The 21023-nt window shown below is 52.0% G+C and overlaps 5 protein-coding genes across 5 annotated transcripts; 3 read left to right on the top strand and 2 right to left on the bottom strand.

Moving 5' to 3' along the window:
- Nucleotides 1-127: 127 nt before the first annotated feature.
- On the bottom strand, nucleotides 128-4227 carry PV07_11539 (uncharacterized protein). Its single transcript, XM_016398985.1, has one exon. It carries the CDS (start codon nucleotides 3956-3958, stop codon nucleotides 278-280), a length of 3681 nt encoding a protein of 1226 aa, XP_016243547.1. The 5' UTR covers nucleotides 3959-4227; the 3' UTR covers nucleotides 128-277.
- A 197-nt stretch (nucleotides 4228-4424) lies between these two features.
- PV07_11538 (uncharacterized protein) lies at nucleotides 4425-6540 on the top strand. Its single transcript, XM_016398984.1, has one exon. It carries the CDS (start codon nucleotides 4615-4617, stop codon nucleotides 6439-6441), a length of 1827 nt encoding a protein of 608 aa, XP_016243546.1. The 5' UTR covers nucleotides 4425-4614; the 3' UTR covers nucleotides 6442-6540.
- A 938-nt stretch (nucleotides 6541-7478) lies between these two features.
- PV07_11537 (uncharacterized protein) lies at nucleotides 7479-13323 on the top strand (the record flags this gene model as incomplete). The annotated part of the gene is made up of 3 exons (XM_016398983.1): nucleotides 7479-8961; nucleotides 9012-12910; nucleotides 13126-13323. The coding sequence occupies 3 exons, from the start codon at nucleotides 7479-7481 to the stop codon at nucleotides 13321-13323; spliced, it is 5580 nt and encodes a 1859-aa protein (XP_016243545.1).
- Nucleotides 13324-15380: 2057 nt separating this feature from the next.
- Nucleotides 15381-17623, top strand: PV07_11536 (uncharacterized protein; the record flags this gene model as incomplete). Its single annotated transcript, XM_016398982.1, has 1 exon — nucleotides 15381-17623. The coding sequence occupies exon 1, from the start codon at nucleotides 15419-15421 to the stop codon at nucleotides 17621-17623; it is 2205 nt and encodes a 734-aa protein (XP_016243544.1). The 5' UTR covers nucleotides 15381-15418.
- A 1602-nt stretch (nucleotides 17624-19225) lies between these two features.
- PV07_11535 (uncharacterized protein) lies at nucleotides 19226-20994 on the bottom strand. The gene is made up of 2 exons (XM_016398981.1): nucleotides 19707-20994; nucleotides 19226-19647 (listed from the first exon to the last, which is right to left on the bottom strand). Exons 1-2 carry the CDS (start codon nucleotides 20933-20935, stop codon nucleotides 19320-19322), a joined length of 1557 nt encoding a protein of 518 aa, XP_016243543.1. The 5' UTR covers nucleotides 20936-20994; the 3' UTR covers nucleotides 19226-19319.
- Between the last annotated feature and the right edge of the window lie 29 nt (nucleotides 20995-21023).

The following is a 21023-nucleotide window of genomic DNA, read 5'->3' as shown; positions in this document are numbered from 1 at the left end:
CTTCATCTGGCCCTGCGATACGCAAACACCGCCACTAGGTAGACATCAGGGATAAGTAGTCATGCAATGACAGATCCAGGCCCGCAGCTTCGTTTCATTGGAAGGAGTCAAAAGTACAAGAGATCAATATGAATCTTCAATGGTTGTTGGAATTCTCCACGGCAGTCTTCACCGTGAATAGTTTACCTATGTAGCCACCAATTCAGACACACACGTATCTATACATCTATCCTCGCCACTGTTGCGCACATCCCAACTCCCTGACCAGTCAATTCAATCACCTCTTCCGCCTCCACCTCTTGATCTCCAACTCCGGCAACCTCAGTGCCAGACTGCTCATCACAACGCTGACACTACTCGCCGCCATTGCCATACTCGCCCAAACCGGGTTCAATCTCCAACCAGCATGGTGCTCGTTCGCTCCAATGGGAAAGAACACCCCGGCAGCGACGGGGACCAAGCACAGATTGTACACTGCTGCCCAGGCAAAGTTCAACTTGACCCGTAAGAACACACGTTTAGCCAGTCTGACCAGCGAGAGGATAGTCTTGAGATCAGAATTGAGCAGGATGAACGATGAAGTGGTCATTGCAACGTCAGAGCCGGAAGAGAGTGCAATGGAGACATCAGCGGCTGAGAGCGCAGGGGTGTCATTCGTGCCGTCCCCCACAAACGCAATGACCTTGCGGCTGCCGTGTGGGCCCGAGGGTTTGCCCGAGGACAACCCCTGCAGCTCGCGGATGTAACTGGCTTTATCTTGTGGAAGAACACCTGCACGAACGTTACTGGCTGGGATTCCAAGTTGGGAAGCGATGGCCAAGGCTGTAGTTTGATTGTCTCCCGTACACATGTGAATGTCGAGTCCTGCGCGGCGTATAGATTCGAGTACTTGGGGTGCCTCAGAGCGGATCGGGTCTGCAATGGCAAAGACGGCCAACGCCCGATACGATGACAATGACTTGGCTTTCTCGGCATTTTCTGGTACCTTTCGGAAAGCAAATATGGCCGTTGAATGACCCAGGGATTGGTGCCTCCTCAGGATTGGACTGAGGTAGAAATCCTCTCCCTTGACGGTTACAGCCGCCTCGTCCTTATTCGCAGAGGTACCCAACTCTGGACCCTCGGTTGGGCAAATGCTCTGTAGAAGTCTCTCGTTCCCAAGGGCAATTTCATAGCGCGATGTGGAGGAATCGCCTTTGACCAGAAATCTACCGGTCATTCCTTGCCCGGGCACCTCTTTGATCTCTTCCTGCTCAATGGAAACATCTGTCGAATTCTCCATGCAGTAGCTTGCAATGGCTTTTGCGATCGGATGCGTACTTGAGTCCTCCAGCATGCGAGACGACGCAATGATGATGCTATCGTTAAGTGTCGTATCACTGCCCTCACTGCTCTGGATCAATTCGAAGTCGGTCACTCGCATTTGACCCTCAGTCAATGTACCGGTCTTGTCGAAGACAATAGTGTCCAGTTTCGAGGCCTCCTGAAATGCCTCGCCACCTCCTTGGACAAGGATACCATGTTTTGCAGCCAACCCACCGCCAACGAAGAGTGCAGTAGGTGCAGCGAGACCAATGCCACATGGACAGGCGACCACGAAGACGGCGATGGCGAATTCAAGAGACCAGAAAGGCCACCCTCCCCGGCTCACGTCGAGCCATGCTTGAGGGAGGGTTCCGGATAAGCCCAAACCCATCCAGATTACCCAAGTTGTGATGGCAATGAGAGTGATTACCGGGACGAAGTACCCGGTGAGAACGTCTGCAATGCGTTCGATGGGAGCTCTTTTCGCCTGGCCTTCACGAACAACACCAACAATCCGGTCCAGCATTGATGTTCCACCAACGCCAGTTACTCTGATCCGCACAGGATCCGACACGTTCACAGATCCTGTAAAGACTTCGTCGCCATAAGTCTTCGTGACTGGCTTCGATTCTCCTGTGAGGGAGCTCTCATCGAACAGAAATGTGCCTTGATTTTCAATGACGCCGTCGGTTGGCGGAGACGTGCCGTGAGGGATTTGAACGAGGTCGCCTGTCTCTAGTTGATCGACGGGGATTGTTTCGGTGCTGCTAGACGCTTTGCCATTTCCATCATCTTTGACAAGAACCGCAGTCGAAGGCCTGAGGTTGCTGAGCATCGCTACAGCGTCACCGGTCTTGGTCTTGCTGTAGGCCTCCAAGAAGCGACCGATGAGGATGAAGAAAGTGAGGAATGTGACGGTGTCGAAGTAGGTATCCGACGCACGATGATGTCTCATATCAGTCGAGTCAGTTGTAGCATCCATGATCAGGACAGCCAACGACGAGAAATACGCCACCGCAGCACCAGCACTAATCAACAGATTCATGCTGCCAAAGCGGTAAAACCGACGCAGCAGAGGTATTTTGCTGTTTGGCCTCCACATCGCCTTGATCTCCTTGTATGCGCGGACGTGGAAGAGATCTGTGCCGAAACACATGACCGGTGTGGTCATGAAGAAGAGTGCCCACTCTATCCGCATTGCCTGACCAGCCAGGATGGGTTGTTCCCACCATTGCCTCGTTGGATTGGATTCAGGAACCAAGCTCATGTACACGACCCCGATGATGAAAGTCGGGATAGCAACTATGCCCGTGAACAGCAGTCGCCATAGAATATGCTTCATCTCTTTCCGCTGTAGTCGTCGTGACCGCTCTTCTAGCGTTGGCGGATGATATACACTTGCCTTCAAAGCATCATGGGAAGCATCGATGGCGGCGATGAAGCTGCGTACCGTGAGTTGATGAGAGGGGCGGTAGGTGATGGTAATAATAGGATCTTTCAAAGTGGGTAGTTGAGTTATGGTATACATCGACCCGCTAACAGTTGACAATGCAGATTGGATAGCGGTTCTGACATTTTCGGGACAATGTTCACAGTACATGCCGTCGATCCTGAGTTGCACCGTCCGTTCTTCTTGCGGGGCCTGGGTTGATTTGGCGGTGCTCTCCAATTTGACGACAGTCGCATCATATCCCAGATCGTCAATCTTCTCCAGGATTGCTTCGAGGTGCTGTTTTCCGCGGAACGTCACAAGGCCGCGATTCCCGACAAGGTCAATACTGACGTCTTGGATGAAAGGCAGCTCCTCGAGGCCTCGGGTGATCGTGCCAACACAACTTCCACAGGTCATCCCCTCAATACTGAGCGTGACCTTATGATCCTCGTCACCACCTTCAGATGCACGAATGTCATCAACGATGGCTTCGTAGCCCAAATCTTCAATCGCTTCAACGAGTTTATCCGAGTTGCTTTTGGGACCTTGATAAACCACTCTTGCATTGTTCGTCATCAGATTAACATTTGTCGAATCCACAAAATCTAAATTGTCGAGCCCTTTTGTGATTGCACTTGTGCAAGATGCGCAGGTCATTCCGCCAATCGATACGGTTGCAACATAGTGCGAAGATGCACTCTCTTTTCCTGCGCCGTCGACATCTTTGTTTGAAAGCTTGTCTTCGGCCAGTGTGTCGCCTGAAACGGCCGCCTCCTCGTCGGTAGGTGTCTGTCTCGGAAGGGCTTGTCGGCGGCGCAGTCGCATGAGAGAAGACCATGACAGTTTTGGTCTTGATGTGTGGCCTTTTTCGCGTTGACATGCCTTGCAGTTTTCAATGTGCTTGCGCTGGGCACGAGACATGAGCCAGCGGGAGCGTGAAAGGCGGGCATTTGCGGGGGTTGGTGACACATCGGAGTCGTGAGACTGAACACCGTCAGGTCGGATGGTTGTGACATGCTGGACTTCGAAAGCTGCCTTGATTAGTTCACCAACAATGACTTCTCGGGTCGAATCTTGTGCATGCTTGACACGGATGACCTGGTCAATGAGTGAGACTTGGATGGACTGGATTCCAGGGATTCCACGGAGTGTATCTTGAACATAGGACACGCAGGATGGGCAGTGGATGTTTGACACTAAGAACGTAGATGTGTAGGCCATGGCTGAGTGAAGGAGGAAAGAGATGGGCAACACTCGAGGGGTCTCGTCCGTTTGAAAAGTGGCAAGCAAGACAAGGGCTTTGTGGAGAAAAGAGATGAGATGTAACAGCGAAGAGTGGCACAGAAGCAAGTATGTTGAAGCTGCTCAGTCTTTATTCTCCCACATGGTATTGAGAAGATTGTGCGTAGAGCAACACAGCGGATTTCACTCGAAAACCTTCAGGTAGATCAAGCGTCGCATTGAATCGATGATAGGTCGAAGAAGTCGTGGATCATGCGAGGGATGATAGAGGATGCGCGACTTGTGCGTTAAATGACGACCACGTCGAAGTTTGCCGCAGGCGGTCGGCGGGAAACGAAGGTGGGAGGATGACATAATACACATCACGTGCACCTGCTGTCTGAATATCACGTGTGGCTTCCAATCCTGCGACCTCATCTCTACGACGTCGCTTTCTTCTCGATCTCGACCGTCCTCCCACCGACGAAGCGAGGCCGACAGTTGAATCATCTTACCTCTGTTATTGACATTGACGGGTTGTCGGTCATGAGGCTCATGCAATTTTGATGCAAGAGGACGCTGCTGTGTCTCCATCCTTCTGCGCTGCCTCTTCCAATCAAAGCCCACAACCAGAAATCGAATTGAACCCCTAACAAATGGCGGTCTCAGCCCCAGCTGGCATGGACTCCGCACCGACAAGTTCCCTTGCTCCTTCCGACGCCTTGAACGATCCCAAGAGTCGTGTCACCCACAACGATGGGGACAATCACCACGTCAACAAGCCGGCTACCCAATCCGACTACTTCAATATACCTCCTGCTGTCCCCGCCCTCTGTTTCAGTGTCGCGTATGACAGCCTGAATAACCGCGGAAACTCGCTGGAGCCTCACCGAGCCGCAAATCAGCCTTCGCCACAAGTGAGCTTCAATCCAACATCTTATCCAGGCTCGGGACCTCGGCGGACGTCGTTCCCTGAAATCTTACCTCACGGCCACATCCCGCCTCCACTCAGCAACGCACGCCTGCCCACTTCGGAGACTGAGACGCCCAACCTTCTCATAGGTGGCAACACCGGACTGGACGATGTGCAGACCGATAGTGATCCTGAATTTCGATATTCCCTACCATCTTTGACTATGAATCAGACCCAGACTCCCTCTTCTGTTACTAGCGCCCACGACCTCGACAGTGACACAATCGTTGTTTTAAGCGAGATGGCGACGTCTGATATTGTTGGCGACGGAAGGACACCGGCAGCAGCAGGCAACAGAGGCGCTGTGCCTGGCAGAAACAAGCAATATGTTCTTCCCAACGGTGCAGTGGTCTCTGGTAAGGGGTTAGGTCGAGGCAGACCAGGCATCAAACGGGGACCGCGAAACAGCATGGCTCCAAGTGATGACCAAACCTCACCGCAAGTCGTACCGGCGAACGCTTCTCACCACTTTGGACCTCCTAGCAAGAAAAGAAAGAGTGGTGCTTCCGACACTTCAGAGTCGAATCGACGCGCCTCGACTTTGGATTCGACGGCCACCCCATCCAGAGAGAGCTCAGAAGAATACAACCCATCTGCACAGACTCGATCCGGGAGGCAAATTCAGAAGCCCGTTCCTCTGAGCGATGGCACTCCTGTGCAGGCGAGTCCATCAAGGAAACTTTCTCGAAATAATTCTGCCGCGAATACGGCGTCGAACTCCCCCGCGTCCATAAAAACTCACCCAAAGATCAAACGCAGAGTCTATCGTGGACGTGAGCAGTTTGCGCTTTGCGAGCATTGTTTGCGTGGACATGGCCCTCCGGGAAACGTGATTGTCTTCTGTGATGCCTGCAACAAATGCTGGCATCAGCGTTGTCACGAACCGCAGATCTCCCCGCACACGGTTACCGACTCCAAAGCTGAGTGGTTCTGCTCTGAGTGTGACCGAATTCTGCACGGCAAGAAGAAGGACAAGAAGGCAAATGCAAAACCGAGCTCCCAAACTGCAGTCGTGGCAACCCCTGTCGTCGAGCAGAAACCCACATTTACAGGACCACGAATAGGGGGTCGTTTCCTCCTCGTCGAGCAAAAAGACGCCTATCTTAAAACATTGTCCAGAGATGATCTCGTGTCATTAGTTCTGCAAGCATCGGACCTGGCTCCGGACTTGCCTTTGTTCCAAACCCTAGCACCACCACCTCCTCCACAAGTGGCAATGCCACAGGCTCAGTTCACTTCTACCTACGTCACACCGGTCTCGAAGGTGCCTTCGTTTGGGGAGAACGATCCGGGTGAGGATAATGAGGTAGATGAAGGCTACGATGGATACTTCGACGAGCACGCCGCATTATATCCTAAGCCTGGAAACGGAGTACAATTACCGCCGGAGAGCGAGGATTTGCATATTTTGCTGGAGGGCAGGAACAGCAGGACTTTTAGTCACTGGGTGCAAGGAATGCCCGGGAATCTGTTCAGTGGGTCCGGGAATGTCTCTTCGATAATATACTAAGGCTTGGACGGAAGGTGTTGTGCTGGCAGTGTACAATCCCCGTTGGGCAGATGTAGATATTTCATCGTTATCCCGTCTTGGGTGTTTCGTGTCGCTGCTCCAATAATCTCGGAATCTCGATACAGCCTTCGGACATCCTATCCGCATTTCGCTATAGTTGCCCTGTTGTATCGACATTTGCCAAGTTCCAACATCATACGTGTATCTCGCTCGCCCTGATTGCCATCCGCTTGCTTTCTTTCCCTGCTTTTTGGCAGAATTACGCTCGCGACACATCTTCTTGTATTCGCATCGTCGATGTGTTCCTCTGGATGATCATGACAAATGGTTCGTAGGCCCATTGCTGGCTTGTCCAAGGATTCCGTGTCCAAGTCATGCATTTCGTTTTCCACTCCAAGGTGCTGAGAGCAAGGCCAAACTCCATCACGATGTAGGGTCATGAGGGCCTAAGTCTGCACATACAGTTAACGTTGTCTTTGAATGTGGGAAAGGTATCATGTGTTCACTGTTTCATGATTGATGCTCTGTCGATTGCTTGTCGTTTGCCCGGTGGATGATGACCGCGACGATTTGTTTGAGAAGGTCAAGACCCCGGTAATAAGGGGTCAAAGTCGCAGCTATGCCGACCTGCATGAACTTCCATGGAAGCTGCAAGCAAACAGTCTAGGCCTGGTTAGTGCTTGGACAAAGAGTTCACCGTCAGAAGGTCCCCATCCACTTTTCGCAGAAACAGACTGCACTGGCACGCTGCTTGTGAGAAAATGCCACACACTTCTGCCTCACCTTCTATTGAGTGACTGACCTTGCTCCGCTCCCAGCCACATTGAAGATTCTAGATGACTCATTGAGTCACCTGGAGTGACAATGTGAGAGCAGTGAATCTGTGCCAAGACAGGATCCCTCAAGTGAATCCATATAAATAATAAAAAGCCTTCTTCTACGAGAGAAAGAGATGTGCTGCGATCTTACTGTCCTTGCTGTTCGCCACTCTACAGCTTCGGACTCATCTTCTATTGGACTCCATCAGGGTTGCAATCATGAGGCCTTACATTTCCGCGTCCACGGCGGGAAGAGGTCTCATCTGCGACACCGTCAACATCCTTTCTCCTGATCCGCGCCCTCGCCTGTCCTTCACCGACGATGGCCCTGGGAAGCTCTCAGTCTTCGGTCCTCGCCACGATAACGACAATGAAAACTACAGAAAGATCAAGATCCTCCCAACTGCAGACGAAATCCTCGCTGTCCATCGACCAACATACATGCCGAAAAAAGATCTCTCTGAAGAGCACTTTCTGGACAATGGGCCTGGTAGATTGTTGGATACGCTTTTCCGACAACTGCGATATGACAGCACTGAGAACATTCGGGACATATGCTATTCAGCCTCACAGATCGCCTTCCTCGGCAGCGGCACAGATCCTGGGGGCCATGTCCGTCAAGAGACTGGAGCTGGCAACCGATACTTCCTGTACAACAACGTCAAAATCGAAGAGTTGCTTTCACACGAGCAAATGGCAATGGTCGTCCGTGTCAGCTACGACTGCCCACCTTTCATGAGGGCTCAGAAGTTATATGACTCTGGCCGGTTTCAAAAAGGCATGTTGGTGGCATTGCTCCAACTAAACCACGCTACCATGAAGTTGTCTGTCTACTTCTTGGAGGTCCATTTAGCTCAAAGCACCTTCTCTATGGAATGCTTTGACGGACGTGGCACTCGAGCAGCAGTCCAGCTTTCTTTCCTCCCCACAACCACCCACGACGATGTCCTTCAGCTTTGCCGCCACGCTTTGGGCCTTTGCGAAGGAAACGAACTGTACCTGGTGGAATTCCCGAAAGTTCTCTTCGCTGGCTTCTACAACTGTCTCAAGCGGTTGCAACAGATGGCAGAAACAGATTTCGCCTTCCAGAGCTATGTTGCACCTGACAAGGATGTCAATGGGGCGTTATTAGCCAGAAATCTGAACTCGGTTGCCGGATTGCACTCCCAATTCCCGTGTCCCCCACCTTCTTATGCGCTCTCATCGGACTTCGCATACAATCTCACCAAGCTTGTCCCACTCACATGCCCGATTGCCTCTGCATCCGTACGAGATTTGTCGCGGCCCTCTGCGCTAGACATGCTCAGCCGCGAAACCACTCTGGATGAAGGTCAAGCTGTGGCCTTCAGAGACAGCCTTCTGCGGGAGTATGCATGCACACAAGGTCCACCGGGATGCGGCAAGACTTTTCTGGGCGTCCAGCTAACCAAGACACTTCTCGATTCTCGACCGACACAGAAGCCTATCCTACTGGTGTGCCTGACAAATCACGCCCTGGACAGTTTCCTTGCCGATCTGCGAGACGCTGGCGTCTCCAATCTGCTCCGAGTCGGTTCCGCTAGCAAGGAAGACTGGACAGATGCAATCAATCTTCGTAGCTTGCGACGAAAGACGCGAATGAAGAAGGAGAATGCCCAAATGCTGCATGCCAATGGCCTCCAAAAGAAACTGCTATTCGCAGAACTCGATTCATTGTGCAAAGGTATGGCCATCTTCCCTTTGTGCCCTCCGAACAGAACTAAATGGAAATAGCGCTTTCTTCCCAGACGCATAGCGGAACTCCTCCATGGCACTATGTCGAGGGCATTCTGCGCAACAAATATCCGGATGTTCATTCTCAATTTATGACAAATCCTCGCGTCTCCCTTGCACAATCCTTTACTTTCGAATACTGGTCGGGAGGGGGAGACTTGAAGACGATTCGGGATTTACACCTTGAGCTGGCTTGCAGACTTGCCCAGACCTCAAACGACGGAGCAAGACCGACTCAAGAAAATGTTGATGAAATCCTTCTCGACATATCTTACCGTGCTGAGCTTCAGAGTGCAAATGCCGGGGAGTCCAGCATATGGAACTTGCCTCTGCGCGAACGTCAGTCTATGCTTCGGCGCTGGGAAGCGGAGGTCGATAAAGAAAAATTTGCAGACAAGATGGCTTCTCTTTATTCCGAATCGCGTGTGTACACTGACAAGATCAAGACGATCAACGATGGGCGTGATGTGCAGATCATGTCATCTCAAAACATCATCGCTATGACCACAACCGCATGCGCTGCCCGCTGGGAACTCCTGCGATCAGTGGATCCTGAAATCCTCATTTGTGAAGAGGCTGCCGAGGTTATGGAAGCACATGCACTGTGCACTTTGCTCCCTTCGCTGAAACATGCAATTTTCATTGGCGATCCTCAGCAGCTGCGGCCCGAGACGAACGAGCAGTCTCTCAGTCTCGAGACATCGGTCGGGCGTCAGTATCGATTGGACGAGTCCTTGCTGGAGCGACTGATGTTTCCTCATGACATGTCGGCATCGGTAATACCATCAAGCCACTTGAGCGTCCAACGCCGAATGCATCCTGATATTGCAAATATCACTCGCCTGACTTATCCTTATCTCACGGATCACGAGTCTACGCTCCAACGCTCACCAACTCATGGCATTGCACACAGAGTCTTTTGGTGGGATCATCGAGTTCCGGAACTTGAATCAGACGACTTAAAGTCCCACGCCAATCTGCATGAAGTTGAGATGGTTGCCTCCCTTGTCGAGTACCTGCTTCGCAGTGGTGCCTATTCGCAAGGAGAAGTTGCAGTCCTAACTCCGTATGCGGGTCAGCTGTTGAAACTCTACGAACGGCTGGCCACAACGTGTGACATCTGGCTCTCTGAAAAAGACCGGGAAGCACTGCTTGGTGAAGAGATCCTTGGCCTTGGTGATGAAGGCAGGACATCCAAGGACGAAGTTGCGATCTCCGACATGCTCAGAATTGCGACAGTTGACAATTTCCAGGGTGAAGAGGCAAAAGTCATCATACTAAGCACTGTCCGAAGCGGAGGTACCGCTGGTTTCTTGAAGACGTTGAATCGCATCAATGTCGCCTGCAGCAGGGCTCGTAACGGCTTTTACATCGTTGGCAATTCTCAGACTCTATCTCAAGTACCCAGGTGGAGAGAAGTCATCAACGCACTCAGTGGGAAGATTGGAGGTTCGATCATGACTCAGTGCCATGTGCATCCCGACCATCGCCATCTCGTTGAGCAGCCAGAGGACTTTCGAGACGTCCCAGAATGTTCAGCGCCTTGCGGCACGACTTTGCCCTGCGGTCATATATGCCAGGAGAAATGTCACCCACCTCAGCTCCACTCCCGCCTGACCTGTCAAGAGAAATGTGCCAAGGTCTTCCAACCGTGCGGGCACAAATGTGAGAAGCTGTGCTATCAGAGATGCGGAAAATGTGACGCTGTTATCGACGATGCCACTCTTGATTGCAGTCATCACGGAAAGAAACTCTGCTCAGGCGACACTTCCAAGTGTGAGGCCGTGGTAGAGAAGAGAATTCTCAACTGTGGTCACTCTCTGAAGATCTTGTGTGGTGAAGATCCTGACGAAAAGATTACATGCCAACAAGCATGCTGCGCGACACTCACTTGCGGCCATCCTTGCAGCGGAAAATGCGGTGTCTGCAATAACAAAAAACAAGGAAAGCATGAGTCTTGCACGCATATATGCAATCGTCTCAAAGCATGTGGCCATTTCTGCAAGGAGACTTGTCACGTCGGAAACTCGTGCCCAAGGTCCTGTGTCGAACCCTGCTTGGATAGGTGCGAGCATGGACCTTGTAGGAATCGATGCCAGGACATTTGCGACCCCTGCGTCAAGCAGACTGTCGCTGGCTGTGAGCACGAAATACCGTCAGATATCCTTTGTTGTCTTCCAAGCCTATCGTTACCCTGCTGTCAGCCCTGTCCTCGGACTCTGGAATGTGGCCACGCGTGCCCATCATTTCACGGTGAGAAGTGTCCCCCACCGGAGCTCTGCTCGGAATGCCTCACTGGGGTGAGAGGTCCTATGGTTCTTTACGCTCCAAAATGCGGACACATTGCAGAGATCGCCCAGCTGGATGCCCGCAATCTCCACGGCATTTACAAAGTGGACGATGATGGGGTTATTTTATCAATCAATTCAGGCGTCAAGTCACAAGACATTGCACCACCGAAATGTTTGTGTGGAGAGTCCTTGCATGGCATTCGCCGTTACCGACTCCATTCGAAGTTGGTTGCCTTCAAGAACACTTTTGACCTTCTTCTGGCAAAAATAGGTCGCAAGCTAGCAGCCTTTGCCACCGTGATCGAAGTCCAGGAAAAGCAGTTGGATCGGACGTTCAAAGCATGTGTGGAAGAGATCCGGCCGAATCCCTTAGCAGCTAAATCGAATGCCAGCCTCGTTCTGCGTCGAAACCAAGAGATACTCGATCTCCAGAAGAACATTATCAACTTCAGGAGTGAGGTTGTGGATCGGATCCAGAGTAGCATTACGGTATTGCATAAGGTGTTTCCGAACGTCATCCCTTCGTATGACCTGAGTTTCCATCTTCACCTTGACGTGTTGGAATGCAGGGTTGTCGGTGTCCGCCTCGCTGACGCCCTCAAATTGGCAAATCAGCTTCTTCCTCTACAAGACCCCTCCTTCGGAGTGCAACGTCTGGGCCTCAAGATGATTCAGTTCGCCTACAAGGAATCTATTTCTTGCGCAAACTATTGTCAAGGTGCACTGGGTCATAGCTTGATTGGTCGCAACTCGTCCCTTGAAGCTGAGATCAGGCTGCAACAGCTCCAGTTCATGCTCTTTGCAAAGACAACTAGAGCTCAGCGTTCTGAGCTTGGACCTCCTGTCGACGACAATGTCATGCTCATGAATGGAGAAACAGTTAAGGTTGGATTGGAGGCAGTAAACGCAATCGGTCGCAGATCCCCGGGGACATGTACCGGTTTGATGGCGACTGCACAGGACATTGCCATAGCCTTTGAGCATCAAGTTGGTTCAAAGCTGCCACCAATCCCGAAGATCAAGAACGACTATACTAGGCAGGTTGAAAACCTATGGGGACGTCACCAGCTTGGATACCTGGTCATGTGCTGTCGATCCCATCCCTACTCGGCAAAGACTTTCTCGGATGGCTGCCCATATTGTGAGAAGCAGGCTCAACTGTCAGTTGATGAAATCTTCCGTGAATCTGGGAAGCATCTGTTTGAAGAGCAGTTCTTGCAGATCATGCATTCCAGGGCCCCGATGTCTCACAAGTCCGACCATCACGACCCGGAAAGGGCGAAATCACCTGTGCCGTCGGTCGAGCAGGAGACCTCGAAAGAAACCGCTACCAGTGCGCCTGTGATTGAATTGACTGCTGAAGAACGATTTCTAGCAGCAATGAGGAGAGGTCCTCCAAAGATACATGCTGGAGTTCCTTCCGAGGCGATGAAAGAGCAGAGTAAGGCAGCTGTTGAGGCAGAAGTGGCTAGGGAAGTGGACATTGGAGCAGGGGTGGAGATGAAGGTGGAGGTAAGAATGGACATGCAGGAGTCGATTGCAGTTGAACCTGAAAAAGAGCTGACGATGGAGGAGAAGTTTCTTGTCGCAATGAGAAAGATTGGCAAAGTAAGAAATTAAAAAGAGGAAGAGACGGGTAAAACTCAGTGGAAGGCAGGTGAGGCAAACATAGCATGGGTGGCATAGACATCCTATTTTTCCAAACGAACAGTGAACGTGTTGAAAATAGATGATATCATTCCAGAAACCCTGTATGCTCCTCCGGTTCTGCTACTAGAGAACCGGTACCAAGCTATTCTGATGGACTCGCTCCTAACGAGCAGGCAGATGTCAACGTCTTTCCAATGCGATACGAAGATGATTTTGCTAACGTTTGGGAGAACAGCTACCGGGTGGGATTGTGCCTTGGGGTGTCGGAGGACAAGGACGCCCGTGTCTGGGAAGATGGAACACCCCGACTACCAGTCTACGATGACGAGGTTTTGTCGGCGGCGATACTTCCCATCGACAGAGAAGAATGAGGCCGCAAGCTCTGGGGCCGCGTGGTCGGGACATGCGCTCAAAGTCTGGACTTGGGCGTCGCGTGCGTCACAGAAGGCCTTGGATCCACGGCCAGCTCCGTCCACCAGGGATAAGTGCTCGGGGCATTCTTGTCCAGCTGGTCCTGGAAGTTGGGTTTGGCCGAGGCGAAGAAGGCGCGCTTGGCTTCAGCGTGGTCCCTGGCGTCACCTTGTGTCAGACATGGATTTCAGGGGACGGGATGTCACTGATGGGCGGAACGTTCGCTCGGCTCAGACTCAGACTCACCTGGACGCGAATTGGTGCGCCAGCAAGGGACTGTCGACCAAGTGCGCGGCCTCTGCCGACCCGGCATTGCGCCAGATCAGCTGGCGGTTCAAGTGGATGGCGGTGGTGCTGACCCGGTCGACGAGTTCTTCGGCCAGCTGCACGGCGCGCGGCAGGACGTCCTTGGGCTCCGGGACCAGCTCGGAAAAGATCCCGTCCAGGGCCTTGGAGTCGGCCGGGTACGTGGCCCCCGTGGTCAGGAGATATGTCGCGCGGCTGTAGCCCACCATGCGCGGCAGGAAGAAGGAACTCGCTGATTCCATGGTGAGGCCGATGCGGGAGAAGGGGAAGCCGAAGCGTGACTTGGGGCTCGCGAGCCTGACACGATTATGGTAAGCTTCAGGACCGAGGTTATGTGTACTAGTTTCGCATGAAAAAGAGACGAGGATGAAGACGCTGGGTCTTGGAGTACAAAGGACATTCATTACCTGATGCCTGCTGCGAGGGTGGAGGTCATCCCGATCCCTACTGACAGCCCGTTGTATGCGACGATCACAGTCTTGCTGCAGTTGTACATGGACAATGCTAGTCTTCCACCCGTATCCCGGATGTCCGTGAGAGGTGTGTCCTTGGGCGGAGCGGCGTCGAGGTTCAAATCAATCCCGGCGCTGAACGCCCTGCCCACCCCAGTCAGGATCACGACCTTGACACGGCTGTCCCGATCGACGACGCGAAAGAAGGACTCCAGCCCCAAGATCATTTCGCCCGTGAATGAGTTGAGCTTCTCGGGCCGGTTCAGGCTCACGATGAGAATGGGCGTCACCCCAGGAGCAGATTCTGGGTGGTTGGTGATTCGCACATGGCTGTCTGCCGGCGTGGTATATGTTTCCGGTATCTGGATTGTGGAGCTTGGTGGTGCCTGCATCGTGTATACACAGAGAAAGCGAGGATTCTTTCGGCCTCAGAGAATCCGTGTCAACCTTGGGGGCTCGATCTCATCACTTGTATCAATCATTGCTCTGGTAAATGTACCTCGTAAGTTCTCCGGATATCGACCGAACCGCCGCGGCGAGGTTAGTAATCACGATCGCATGCACTGCTATATCCTGAATAGTAAGCCTCCCATTGTTGCTCACCTCGGTGGAGTGAAGGAAGCTCTCGACTGCATGATCCAGGGATGTAATGGCGGAATCTATATCTCTGACGCACGAAGGAGGTCAAGACTCGCAAGTAATAGAGCAAACTTGTCAATTGCTGTTCGCAGCTGGATAATCAAAATGAGAGACCTCATGGAATTCTGTGCCTAGCAAGAGCTAACTGATGGTTCTCTTTCACGTCAGAGACTCCATCTCCATGCTGTTCTCTGGAACTCCCCGCAAGGCTGGTTCTACAAGGCTACAAACAGGTCTGGGATATTCAACCTCACGAGGCTCCCTCGGTAGAGATATGGAGTAGATGCCAAGAAGAGCAGAGTCTCGGCACCTTGGCACCTTGGCACCTTGGCGTCTTGGCAGCTAAACAGGAGTACGGCCCTTCAACTTCAAAGTCATCTGCTTCTTCTGTAATGTACACTCCACGTAGCCTTGTCTCAAGACAGGAAGGTCTCCCAGACGGACTCGCAGACATGGTCCTGTCCCATTCCCATCCGGCCGCCTTGTTCAGCTTAGCAAGGCACAATGGGTAGCCAAGCCGCCCTTGGTGAGCCGCACCAGAATAGTTTCTAGGCTCCCCCGCGACGCGTTTAAGAACAGTGATCTCTGCCGCACGCTTTCGAGCCATTTACAAGGTCACAGAAGCCCCCGAGGGCATGGGAATCTGTGCGGCTACAATATGGAGCATCTTATCGACCCCACAGATCTTGACAGAATGCGACCTTCGATTCTTGAGAGTCAATGGCTTGATTTTGATCACGATAGCAGTCAACAATTCCCTTTGACGTCTTTTGAGGAATATCCCCTCCTGCGAGGCTGGACTACTGAAAGATTGAGAGCACTTCGCAACGATCCCTTCCCGCAAAATACTGATTGCGTTTCCATTCTGGCGATGTTACAAGGCTGGCTTTTCTTTGGTGTGCTTGAAGGTGCTTTTCAGCAGCACTTTCCAAGCTCTTCTTTCCTCACTTCATCTCGAGACATACAGAGAACAGATGGAAACCCTCAAAGAGCCCTTCACACCCAGTATTTGCGCACTTTCTATCAACAATGGCATCTCGACTTTCTCGATCTTCCAGAAGACAAACAGAAGAGTCTCTCAGTCTCTTTCGGGCGCTCGGTGGTTGGTGCGCGCGATTGGGCATTATATCTCGAAGTCAAGCTGAGACTTAAAATCCCAGCCTACAACAGCCGTCCCCTGTCTAGTATTTTCAATGCGACTATCCGCAATGCACTGCTATTGACGGAGCTACTGGCTAAAGCCGTGCCTCAAGCATATCCGGAGAGTGGCTTCGTCAATTTTCAGATGGATATCGATCCTGGTGGAGAGATCAAGGACCGACTACGACAGAGCGGGTGGTGTCCGTCGAACTCGAGAACACTGATAAATAGGTACGGACATTCAGCTGCAATGTATGCGACCCTTCTTCGTCCAATCGAGCAGCCTCAAGTGAGCCATACTCACTGCAGCAAGAGACAGTGCATCGCATACAATGTCGACGTGTCTACCTACTCGCCTCAGCATGTGGACCGAGAATGTTCATGCGAGCATGTGCTCCCTCCTCTGAAAGACGTGTGCGACATTCTGCAATCTGGGACGTTCCCGGTATTGGACGGAGAGTCCATACTAATGGACGGAGAACGCGGTGAGCTGAGTGTGAGGCGACACCAACCAGACATGGAATATGTGGTGATCTCTCATGTTTGGTCAGATGGGCTCGGAAGCACGACAGAGAAAGGTTTGCCGAGGTGTCAAGTGGTCCAACTCGCACACCTCTGTCACGTAATTTCCGGCTCATCCCTCTTCTGGATTGATGGGCTGTGCGTCCCTAAAGACCCGATAATGCGCAACACCGCAATTCAGCTCATGAGTGCAACCTATGCCAAAGCTCCTACGACGCTCGTTCTTGACTATGGTCTTCGCCAATGCAGTAGCTCGAGCACCACCGAAGAGATAGCCATTCGCATCCTGTCATCTGTCTGGCTTCGCCGTCTTTGGACTCTTAAAGAAGGCACTCTTGCGTCTAACCTTGTCTTCCTCTTGCGGGATGCCTTCTTGCCAATGCCTCATTTGCTCTCACAAATCTTCGTCTCTGGCTTCGCGGGCCCTATTTCGGCCGCTCTGATCGCAGAGTTATCAGGCTTCAACCGGAACCTTTATGCTTCAAAACCTGCCCATATCAATCATATCCAACGGCTGATGTGCTACCGGACGACTAGCCGACTCGATGATGAGGCTCTGGCTATTGCTCCACTCTTCCACATCGATATTGGCATCATTCTGCGACATTCAGGCGAAGAAAGAATGATAGCGTTCTGGAAAGCCTTGGGGACAGTGCCTGGTGGCTTGATCTTCTCGGGTGCACCGAGACTGACCACTCGTGGGTTTAGATGGGCCCCGAGGACGCTCATGCATGGGACGGGATTAAACGATTTGGGTCGCAATTATGGCCGTGTTACGGAAAATGGCTTCGTTGGTGAGTTTCTGGTCTTGGAGTTTGAAGAAAGACTAGCTTTCGCGAGGAATAGATGCCTCCGCCTGGTCGACATGAAGCGGCAGCGAGGGTTCCACGTATTTAAGGATATGGAACCGCAATCACCTGAAAGTCACGACCATGGATCGGGAGATCATGTCTGGGCCGATATGATCGCGGTCCGTGAACAGCCGAACGGCGAGATACTTCCTGGCGTCGCTATCATTCTCAGAAGGGAGGAAGATATGGAGAAGTCCGATCATGATGACAGGAAAGTGCCAACATGCACATTTGCAGCACGAGCCGTCATTACTGTGGATGAGCTGGTTGATCTGTTCTCGTGGCAATCGACACCACCATCCGATGCCAACGTGGTCAAGAGTGTGGTGAAAACTCTACGCATCTGTTGAGGCTTCCGGCCCTACACATTCAGATGCGGACAACCTCTCGTCGTGGTCAGATCAAAACGAGAGCACTTGAAAGGTATTATGGAAGACACAACATGAGCCTCAAAAATTCAACCAGATGTGTCCATAAGACAGATTGATGCCCAGGACCTTTCTCAACCTTACCCGCCGCTAGTATGGGTCTTGACAGTTTGTATTAGCAGGCGTGCTCCGCAGCCTTATCACGTGTGTTGTCCGCCAGCCTTGCGAGCCTGTTCATGTTACCCCGTCTCCGACATGTCGCCATCAATCAAGTCATCACAATGAATCAGAGATGCCACGAAATGTCAGAGACAAACGGGCTCTGCCGAAAGAGCAAAAAGGGGTCAAAGAGAACAGAAAAGAACAAACCGAACGTCACTGAACTCTAGTGATATTTGCTGAGGCTTAATGTCGTGAAGAACGTGTTTCACATTCCTTTTCCCAGGTAAGATTATTGGCTGCTGTGTGAATTCTGATAAATTTCTACGACCAGGTGATGTATTAACGTGACCTGCTGCATCACTGCGACTGAACGACTGTCGCCGCAATGTTCCCCTTACCAGGATCTAAGGCCAGTCTCAGTTTTTCACCGTCAGCAAGGAGACATCTATGATCGCGCCTTGACGACCCCTCTCGAGGTTGCATAGAGCTGGGTTGCGCTGTTTCATTGCTAATACCTCCTCCGAGCTACTTTGTCCTTCTGTGCTGGAAACTGCTGGCAACGACCACACCATGAAACAGGGAATTCGACGTCGGAATCTCGACACGAGGACATTCCATTTCCATCAGATACTCCCGCACGTGACTAAGCGTAGTGGTATTCGGCCTAAAGTAACGGATTAATCGCGCCTATATCTAGGCTAGGGAGCCCCGTTCCCGACACCCGCCTATAGTTACTAATTTATCGCCTCTACCTAGCATATAGTACCTATAACTTAGTATCCGATTTAAGTTGACGTAATGGTCACAAAAGTTCCCTTTTCTCTAAATTAGTTAGTCTAGGTTAAGCTTTACCTTTATCCTACTCCCCCCTGTAGTTCCGCATCGCTACGAAGACATCGAGTTAAAGTGCTTTATTGCTTGGGTATGTTGGCGCTTACGCTTGTCAGGACTTGCAACAGGATTAATTCGCTATGTGTAGAGGTGCTATGTACACGAATATTCTACCTTAAGGAGAGAAAGGAAAGTAAGGAAATCCATCACAGGCAGTCGTCTTCTGCGCTGTACTATCGTGGTGTGGTTGCTGAGGAAACAATCTCAGCTTGACAGCCTTGTGGAGGCAAGGCTGCCGTCAGTCGCCGGAGCATCCAAGACTTCAATAGGGTCTAACCCCCTAACAATTTGTTCCATTGGAGTCTATGAGCATTAAGAACGAGAAAAGAAGTTGGAAGGGTCTAAGTCTAGACGAGTAGATAGAGGTAGCATTAGAGGACAGCGTTGTCAAGAGCCGACTCGCGTAACTCTCAACTCAATAGAGGTCACGAGACGACTGGGAGTCCTTTGTATACAGAGACTCAGAAGCCTTGGGGGCTCTGAGTCGTCCCGCACTCGGAGTGCGCAACAGATTTAATGTAGCCATGTTAGGCCCCCGATGCGTTAGGCCACGGACGGCGGCTGGGTGATCGGCGAGTTCTATGACCTAACATTTGCTCACATCTCTTGATGTTCGTCATGTTTATCAATCGCCGACATTCTGGCCACGTGGTCCGGAGTGGAGAGTGGGGTCTTCTCCTGTTCTGACCGCGTCGCCTGATGAGGTGGGCGGATTCCGCAAACAGTCCCAGACGCCCGGATCGACATATTGAGCAAATATGCCCGAATTCAGCTTCCGGAAGGATTCGTACACTCTCGCGCGAAACTCGGGAGGGGACTGCCAGTAAGCGTGATAAAGTCCTTCACATTTGAAGATGTGCGCGTTGTCGGGGAAGAGGTTGAAGTTGAGGATGAAACGCTGGGCGGATGGATTTGAAGTCTCTGGCTCGTCATCCCCCTCGAATGGCGGTTCACTATACACCTTCTTCAGCAATCACTGTGAAAGATTCGCGTCGACACCTGGGCGACTCACCGGCCCTCCAGAATATCTCCGATGCCATGCAGGGACATAATCCGGCTTTGAGGCTCGCGGGAAAGAGTGAGCTGCGCAATTCGCACCGCAGGCCCCAAGACAGACTTTGCTAAGTCAATATTAGGGTCGCTTTGAAAATGAGCCTGAAGCTGCTGCACAGCCACGTCTACCAGATTGCCGGACAGTTTTGTGGCTTGGAGATCCGGAGCCATCTGTTTTGGCGACATGCCATCGAGCGCGATATAGCAAGACAGGAGGCCGAAGGAATATACATCGCGCGCGGAATGGTACTGGGGATGTTCCAGAGACTGAGCCCTACCCTCCGATCTGTCTGTTTTCCATGGATCAAGATCATCAAGGCACTCTGGCGCGTTCCATTCCGAGGTCCCTCCTCGTGGTCGGCCATCGGGTAGTGGTGCACGTTTGCCAGCGCCAGTGAACGTTACCATTCCCGCGAACCCAAAATCGGCGATTTTGGTCACCAAGCCACAAGGGGAACTTGAACTGGGGAACACAAGAATGTTGCCGGGCTTGAGATCTGCATGAACAAGATCATGCGAGTGCAGGGCCGTAACACCATTGGCAATGCCCGAGACGAAGGTTTTCGCCGTCTCGAAGGGCAGACGTGCCGGCCTGCCCGGATTGCAAGCGCGGTCAAAAAAGTGTTGCAGATCTGGAAATTGTTCGTGTGCGAGTTCCACGACGAGACCTGGTTTTGCGGGTAGTGAATTCACGTCGGTGACTTCGCCGTCAGGATCCTGGAAACACACCGCGAGTAGCTGTGTGATGTTTTGATTGGTCTTCAGGGATGGTCTTGACATGATCTGGAGCTCGAAGAGGAGGTCGACTGTCGCTTTCCGATACGCGAATTCGGCCGACTGAATGGCTGGCCAGGCCTTTCGGAGATATTTCACCGCCACTCGACGACCTAGCCAGGTGCCAGGATACACCTCCATCGTGGCACCGTGATTTATCCCTCTCCAGTCGCCTGGCCTATCCAAGACAAGATCTTCCGGACGGGCGATGGCTACCTTGTTGCGACCGACGACCCTGAGGAAACTAAGCTCCACGTTTTCCAGGTCCGGGTCGCCGAGCTCTCTTATTCTTCTCCGCGGTTGCCCAGGTTCTACCCTTCTTCGCCTCTCTTGGAAGGCTGTATTCGAATCTGCAAAAGACGTCGAACCAGAGTATGGCGGCAAAGGCCCAAGTTCCCTGGAACTGGATGACATACTGAAAATAGTCTCAAATTGTGATGGATTCTGTTTCGACGAATGGACGTGAAATGGCGGGCAGAATTTTGGTTGAACAGCTCACTGT

Source organism: Cladophialophora immunda, assembly GCF_000835495.1.
Source record: "Cladophialophora immunda strain CBS 83496 unplaced genomic scaffold supercont1.7, whole genome shotgun sequence".
Lineage (NCBI taxonomy): Eukaryota > Fungi > Ascomycota > Eurotiomycetes > Chaetothyriales > Herpotrichiellaceae > Cladophialophora > Cladophialophora immunda.
This window is presented reverse-complemented; position numbering and strand designations above follow the sequence as displayed.